This window comes from Talpa europaea (assembly GCF_964194135.1).
Source record: "Talpa europaea genome assembly, chromosome: 8".
NCBI lineage: Eukaryota > Metazoa > Chordata > Mammalia > Eulipotyphla > Talpidae > Talpa > Talpa europaea.
This window is the reverse complement of record NC_140075.1, coordinates 83,437,634-83,446,397: the sequence shown is the minus strand read 5'-3', so window position 1 is coordinate 83,446,397 and position 8,764 is coordinate 83,437,634. Positions and strand designations below refer to the sequence as shown.

At 33.6% G+C, this 8,764-nt stretch overlaps 1 protein-coding gene across 1 annotated transcript in view; it reads right to left on the bottom strand.

Moving 5' to 3' along the window:
• Positions 1-6,134: 6,134 nt before the first annotated feature.
• GPR137C (G protein-coupled receptor 137C) overlaps positions 6,135-8,764 on the bottom strand; it is a gene marked incomplete at both ends in the record, with an annotated part of 61,229 nt that continues 58,599 nt past the window's right edge. The window contains 3 exons of the mRNA XM_084240949.1: positions 6,135-6,312; positions 7,231-7,349; positions 7,518-7,643. Coding sequence (XP_084097075.1) covers positions 6,135-6,312; positions 7,231-7,349; positions 7,518-7,643 — 423 coding nt within the window. The remainder of the gene's footprint in view (positions 6,313-7,230; positions 7,350-7,517; positions 7,644-8,764) is intronic.

The window sequence follows — 8,764 nt, the reverse complement described above, 5'->3', positions numbered from 1 at the left end:
AGAAAACAAGTTCAAATGTGCCTGTTTTTGGACAATGGAGGCCAAAGAGTGGAATTTCATTCAAAGGCATAAAGCAATGACAGTCTTAAGCCAAACATTTTATATAAAGCTGCTTTTGTAAAAGGAGAATTATATTGTTTTAAGGAAACAATTTTTTAATTGTGTGGTCTATGTATAATATTGTGAGTAAAAGTAATATTTGATAATGTGGTACAAATTTAAAAGTAATATTTGATAATATGGTACAAATTGAATAAAATCAGGATTATTAAATTCATAAATAGTAAAACTAAGTAAATGAGGTATTAATTCTCTCAAACTAGAATTTTGTGTAAGATGCTATGTAAATAATACTGGCCAATGTGACAACCATTTAATAGGAAAATGCTAAGAAGCCTTATGAATGGCCCATAATTAACAACCTAAAATTTTTTAGTATATTTAAGGTTACCAGATTTAGTGAATGAAGATATAGAATGTCCTATAAAATTTGAATTTCAGATGAACAACAAATGGTTTTTAATACAAGTATGTTACATGCAATATTTGGGACATACACTGAAAAAAATTTCCTTATTTAAAATAATTCAGATTTAACTGGGAGTCCTTGTTTCATCTGGTAACCCCAAATACACTGGTATGAAACAAATCATTTGTAGAATTAAACTGATATTTTCACTGGGTTGTTTTGGTGTATAGAAAGATGCAGTGACAACTCAAAGGCAGATGGGGTTTGTGAACATTGTGAAAAGTTGAATAGATTTATATATTTATTCTCATAATACGTTCCCTAATATTGAATGAAATTTTGGCAAAGTGTTTTATTTTTATATAATTTCAAATTTACAACAAAGTTTCCAGGATATAACCAAGAACTCTTTTACTCAGATTCAACAATTGTTTGTATTGCTTTTTTCTTTTATGTTCTCTCCTTCAATCTTTTGAAAATCAGTTACATCATGCCCTTTGAAACCTAAGTACTTTGTGTATAATAATAAAGTTTTTTTAATGATTTTTTTAAGGAAAAAAAATCTGATACTATGGTACACCTTTGAATAAGGAATCATTTCAAGTTCCAATCTAAAGTTCTTGAGTTTTATTACCCTTTTTATGCTTGATCTATATAGTCATAGGGTGTGTAATTTTTGTTTTTGTGTCTGAAGTTTATTTCCTTTTTCAGTTTGGGAGGTTTTCAGTGAAAGCACTTCAATGATACTAAAATTTGGAGGGGGTTAGAAATTTATGTTGTATGGTAATTTTAGGGGAAAAAGAAACTGTATACCTCAAAAATCATGTGCCCTTATGTCTTAGCAGGTATACCATGTTGAGAATTAACATTATTGATAAAGTGGGGTTTATTTATATAATGTTTGAGAAATATCACTTTACAATGTTGTAAACTTTTTCTTCTCTAAGTCCCTAAGGCCTAGTATAGTGCCAAAGGCATAGTGGGTATAAAATAAATATTTTTTGAATGAATGTATGACAATGTATTCAGTATATTTTAAATGAATAACCACAGAACCAAGTTTAACAATATTTGTTGTATTTTCTTTTCCCTCTTCATTTTCTCTGAGTAGGAGAGAAGACATTAACCTACTAATTAAGTCAATGTTCTTGGAGACTCAAGGACTATTAAGTGAGCACCATATATAAAAGCTTAAGGACATTTATAGCACTCTGAAAAATGTGGTAGAGGGGTTTAAATGGTAATTTTGTCTGTATATCCCTCTAATTCTCATCCCTCTGTTCCTTTTTTTTTTAACAGCCTATCTTTTGAAACAATATTCCAATCTTCGCTTTGTCACCTCCCACTTGCTCCTTAACTAAAATCTGGCTTTCAGCTCTATAGTTCTCAACAATTTCATCTTTTGACTAAAACACCCCAATTCTAAATCCACAGTTCAGTTCATAAGTCATTTTCTGTTTGACTTTTTTTCCTGCATTTGGCACTCATCACAAGTCTTGTATAAAATCATTTTTTCCTCCTGGGTTCCTTCTGTTTTATTTGTTCCCGGACACTTCCTTTTTTTTTTTTTTTTTTTTTTAGCTTCCTTAAATGTTATTCCTGAGGCTTCCCTTGTTCTTTTAACCACCACCACTTCTCACTTTTAGGTAATTCCAGTTCAGTTATTTCTAAATCATCATCTTTAGCCCAGACTTCTCAATACAGCTGTGTGTCTTAAAAAAAATCATTCTCCTCAAAGTCTACTTTTATGCTTTTGTTCCTTACTTTGGTTAATTTCAGAACCATCTTTAAAATTTTCTAGAATCATTCCTCTCCTTTACCTTCCTCCTATCCAGTTAGTGTCTAAGTGCTATGGATTTTCTCTCTTTATCTCTGATACATCACTCTTTCTGTTACTATTGCTGTTCCCTAAAGTACTACACTTAGACCTGTTTCTTCATACCTGGCTCTCTCCCCTCAATGCTATCCAAGTTGGCTTTCAAAAAGCACTCCCTGTTAAATACCATCAGTGACTTCATGAACCTTCGGGAGAAAGTCAGATCCCTTTGGTGTACAAGGTCCTCAATTGTGTCTACCACCCCACCCCACCCCCATGTTCCGATAAAACAGACTTACAGTCCTTCTGATACACCAGTCAGGCCACTACACCTTGGTGCGTGCTGTTCTTTTGCATCAAGTGCCCTGGCCACCCTTCCCCAGAAATGTCTCTGTATCATTGCAGGCCCAGCTTAAAGAATCACCTCTATAAAATCTCCCTTGCTCATCCAAGGAAGGTCATCTAACTCCTTTTGTGTCACCACTGTAATTACAACCTACCTCTATTGTGTCACTTATTGTACTGTATTTTTGCTTTTTAAAGCCTCCTTTACTAGAATGTGAGCTCCTTAAGGGCAGGAAAAAAAACTATCCATTTTTGCATCTCTAAGTTTTTGGCATATGAACACATAATAAATGCTTGTTGAAAAAACTGCTTTTAAAGTGACAATTTCATTATATTAGAGGTTACAACTTCATTTCAAAAATTCTTTCACAGCATAGTGAATAGATGCCCAAGGACTTGTGGATTTTAGTTTGGGGTGGGGGAGTCCTACAATTGTATTCAAAATTTGGTGTGGTTTTGGTGAGTTATAATAGGGGTCTGCTATGGAAGAATGTAAGAATTCTTCTTTAGGGGGACAAGGCACAATTCCTCAGTGAATTTCTTGTATAATCAAAGAATAGTTGCTCAGGATTATGGGCTTGATAAATCTATTTCCATTTAAGATTCTAAGGAGAAAAAAACAGGTGTTGTGAGTTATTTCATACAGTTTCTTCTTAGCTTAATATTTGCATAAACCTAACAATGTATTGGTATTTTAAAGAGTATAGCATGTCATATGAAATTAGTGTGCAATACTAAGGGACATGATGTTCAGATGTAATTATAAACCCACTAATTGACTTATTTGTAACTCCTAATATTTCTTTTTTCAAGGGAAGCACTAAGGAATGTTATCCTTATGTGACAGAAACGCAATCAGTATAGTCAACTGAGAGATATTAAGAAAACCAGACCTCCAAATAAAAGCACAAACACTTTTATTTTTAACAGTAGTGTTTTGTTACGGTTTAGTGAAACAACAAATAAATACATTCATTGGCTGCAGCTATACTTTACAACCAGTTTGAAACTGATTATATAGCTGAGAAACACTGTTAAACAATAAAAAAGGCAGCTATGCATAAAAAAGCCACTTCAGCTATAAATTACATCTTTCATAAAACTACAACCAGCTATAATGGGTGGTAAGAGTTTCAAAATTATTGGCCACCCAAATGAAACGATAAAAACAAGTACTGCTGATCACTGTAAAATTACACATTTAAGCAATGAAATTCACTGTTCTAAATAATGAACCAAAAAGCAAAGTTTGAAATTGTCATCATGTGCTTCAGTGCAGGATGAACAGGGAATCGGTAGCCCTTTGATTTTACAAACAACTACTTCTTTCGAGACCAAACTTAAAGTGCTCCTAGTGCTTTGGAATTTTTAAGCAAAAATTGGGCCAGAAGCTTAATCATTGTCTTTGGTGATGTATTGTGGGTCATATGTCTAAGAAGAAAATGCAAGAATCCAGGTACCGTAGTCAGTGATTAGAATAAAGTGATTAATTTCAAATTTGGAAGAATCAACTAATACAGCTGTAAGAAGCAAGTTATTTTCTCTGAAATATTTTTTACAAGTAATCTTTGCTTACCTGTTCAAATAGGAACAATTATCACTTTGAAAATATTTATCACTTTGAACCCCAAAGATTAGTCAAGACAACACAGATTTCTTCAGATAATTCAATACTTAACATTAGGAAAATTAATAGCTGGCATTCTGAAATGAAATCTAATAACTTGTAATCAAAATATACTCAAGTGCTCATTGTGTTGTCATAATACCAAGGTTAACTTTCTGTAATACAACTTTTCAGATAGTTGGTTACAATGAAAATTTATCTTTAACAAACCCAAAGTAACATGAGTTTGTACTTCTGATTGAATCCAAAGTCATTTTATACGATAAAATGAAGACATTTCATCTGTGCGCCAGCTTCCCAAAAGATCAATAGTATATAAAATTTATTCCTTGGGGTTTCCTGTACTTGTTTATACTTTTGTGAAGTTATTGCATCATTTTTTTAACAACTGAAAAGTATTTTAAGTATGAGGGAAGTAAAACAACTTTCTAATCAAAGCAGAATACCAAAAAACAGTTGTATTAGTTCCAGTTCTGAAGAAACAGATCAGCAGACAATTGTATACAATTGGTCATTTTTAAGCACGTGGTGACAAGTTTCCAAATATTCCCTTGGCATCTTGAGGTATTCAGCATCTACTTCACTCCATATAGACACTGGTTGAAAGTGCATTTTAAATTCTGCTATTACCTTAGGCTGGCATATTTAGTTATTTTTTTTTTTTGGATTTGGGAAAAGACATTCAAGGCAGTTTTAATGTAATTTAAAAAGTATTCCAATATTATTAACCACTGGTTTTATACTGACCTAGTTAGTACCTTTACTTAAATTTGCCCATTTAATCAAGTGCTGGAATTTATATGAATATAATTTGACTTTGCCCATAGACAAGATAAAAAATATGTGAAAACTAAGGGAGGAATTACATCTTACAAAGTATTGCACTTGAGTTCGCTGAAATAATGAATGATTTAAACATTTACCTGAGGACAATCCTGATTCAGTAGGTAAGATCAGTTGTACCTTGTTTCAGCTAAATTGAAGGCTTTTTGAAATGATGTTTTAATTTAGGATTGTACATTTTATGAATAATTCATAAATGCATCTGTAAACTGTTTAGTCCCAAGAAGTTTCTACCAAAATCTCCCTATGCAAAAACCACTATTGCTTTCTTAAAGAATCATGCTTAAACTACTACATATATCTGACTTATACAAAATAATCACAACTGATTCTACTCCAAGTAGCCACATAATTTTTAGTAGTATACTTTCCTATTGAAGAAATGACTGTGACTTTCCAAAGAACACTGCTGGTCATCACTGTAAAAGTTACTACTGACATTTATTTAAAATGATTGTTTGAATATTTTCATTTGGTACTTTACAGTCATGCTTAAAAGAACTCCTCCATGATTATGTATTTTTAATTAAATTTTTAAAAAGAATGATGCATTTTTATACCTTGATTGTGTGCACTGTTCACACTAAAATTTTTTATTGGATAAGAATTCCACATAGAGTACACCACTGAATATACAGGCTTTAATTTTCACAGGAAAATTGCCTCCTAATTTGGTGTACAGTATAATATCCCAGTGTAACACTGGAGTATGACTTTGGGGACTGCAGTGTACTCTTTCAAAACAAAGATAAAAGTGCAATTAGGCAAATATACATTTGATGTTCCAAAATCAGGATATCTGGAGACCTTTAGGAGCCTTAAGTTCTAACCCCACAGCCCTTCCACTCCAAACTTTTCATTTCACTATGAAGAGGTCACAAGTAACAGCTGGGTCCTCTGTTGAACACAGCCACATTTCCAGGTTTTATTTTCAGTTGTAACAGATGAAGGAATGTTTATGTGGATGGAATTTAAACATGTTGAATATACACATTCGTGAAAAACAATAAAAGAATCACAACTTGGTAACGCTGTCAGTTTTGTGGCGTTACGTATAAGCTATGGTGATTGTTCATATCTAAATTACTACAAGTAAAGAGCAAAGGAGCAGTATCTGTCAGAGGTCCGTTCAAGTGAGGAGAGACTGTGTAACTGCTGCTGCCACACCCAGTGATCGTGCCATACCAGCCCAAACCTTGCGAATTTGATAAACTGCAACAAAAAAAGGGCAAAAAGCCACAGGACTAAGTCACGTTGGTATTTTCAGCTTTCAATGAATTTTGTAACCGCAGTTAGTAGCAAATATATTAAAATAGACTTTTTCCCAAATAACGAATGACTTTCCACAAAATTTAATGAGTTATCTAACATCCTTGATTCTATATCATATATTACAAAAGGATGGATAAATACCACTTAGAACTAGAATTTGATTATCAGATAATAACATAGGGCTTATGATAGATTAGACTATTCTAAGATACAATGTATGTGTATATATGTGTATGTATCTGTGTACACACCCATTAAATCTTTACAACAATCCCATGAGATCAGTTTTATTATCATCCCTATCTCACGTGATAAATGGTCTCAGAAAACTGACCTCAGTTACTTAGGATTACAGGAAATGTTGTATTCAAGCTCAAAGCATGATGCAGGTGTGCATTAAGACTTTCACTTTCTCTGATTCATAGCTAAAGGTCTAAACTTAAAGTAATTTTGGAATAAGGAAGGAACAGAAAGATTTCCTATGGCACCTAAGTGTCCCAAGAGTTTCCCCTAGGGATTCTCATGCAGATTTTGAACAGTACTAGTGTATGGAAACATACATAATAACTATAACAATATCCTTTCCCTGCTTACTACTCCCCCACCAGCTTTGAATCACCTAAGGAATCCTGAAATGAAAAGGCTTTTCTCAAATAAATGTAATATATGGTTTTAGGATCAGATGATAGCTCTTTACCATACAGGTCCTACCACAGGTTTAATATTAGCTGCTCTAAACATACCAATATTACCTGATCTTTTTATTGACATATATCACCAAATCACCTTTTCCATATTAGAGATAAAGCTTAGATTTGTTCTTTTCAATATATTTCAATACTAATTCAGTACATTTACCTTCCTTCTCTTGAACTTCCTAGTCTTGGCAAATCATCATCACTATCATATCGCCTTGGATTGTCGAAAAAGTAAGCTCTGGAACTATAACTGTGACTATTTATCATGCCAGCAGGTGCCTGTGAACAAAGTATTAGAGCATGAAGATTTACTTTTCAATTAAGAAAGGAGATGGTCTATAATGCTTTTTAATCTTAAACTTTGCCAAAAGTAGAAAATCAATATAAATGTTCCATTATTTTCAAAAATAAAGAGAACAGGCATTAGGGAATATTATGATATCATACCAAATTCTGATTTAATCTCTGTGCCCGGAAAAACAGTACCACCGACCATGCTGGCACATGTTCCCACAGAAAGAGGACCATTCCAAACACTATATACTCTTCTCCACTTATGTCTTCTACATGAGCCTGTGAATAGAGTATGACAGAGCAAGTTTTATTTTTCTTTATTTTTTTTAAGGATTTATTTTATTTATTTATACAAGCACTGGGTACAGTCAGAAGCCCGGGAGGGTGAGAGAATTCACCAGAATCAGAGGAGAGAGCAGAGCAGGCAGACTGATGAAGTACACTGCTGAGGGGAGCAGTGGGTGGCAGGAGAGGTTCTGCACGCCTTGTGGGACCCTCTGGGCTGGGGATCAAACCGGCGCTGCAGAGGCTGCGGGCAGCTTCGCAGCCCAGCACACAACTGCTGTGCCACTGGGGCAGCCCGACAGAGCAAGTTTTAAATCTGCTTTATGTAAAAGTAATCACTAGCTACAATTAACCTGCTTCAGGTAGGGTACGTTAAAAAAAATATAAGCCCTGAGCCAATTTTCCATATTTTGTGTTTTTTTATGTTAAGGTATTTATCCTTTAAAGAACTTAAAATATTCTAATATTTATATTAGAATAAAATGCTATTAATTTTTTCACTGCATAGATTTATGAAAATATTTTAATATATGAATAGGGAGTGACTTCATTTTTAGGTCCCACAGTCTGAAAAGAGTTATAAAAGAGATTATTGGTTTCAAGTGCTGTATTGACAAAAGAATAGCACTTATGTGACAAAAGTAGAGAAATGTAACATGTCAGTTGCTCATCTCTTCTGTTACTGACAAGTGAGATTTGGAGCCTGAATGCTATATTGAATTTGCTTCTATTCTTCTAGGTGTTGGGGAGGGAAATGGTAAAAGGAGTGAAGAGAATCTGCCACTTGGGACCGTGTGTGAAAATACCTTCTTTTTAGAAAGGTAATTGAAATTCTGATAATAATGGTATTTCGGTATGCCTTAAAGTTAGTACTAAGTTCATTTAACATTAAGTAAAGATAGGATATAAGATCTGTGAAACTGTACTTTCAGGGAGGGAATGGAAAATGCTGGGAGACTAAACACACACAGCTAGAGTACTAGGGAGTACAATGACAAACACCCAGACACCCAAGGAACTACGAATGCTCTCCCATTATCAAGAAGGATAGTGCCAGATTTTCACGAGTCATTATTTAAATGTCTAAAGTGGAACCAAACATTTACATTTTATGT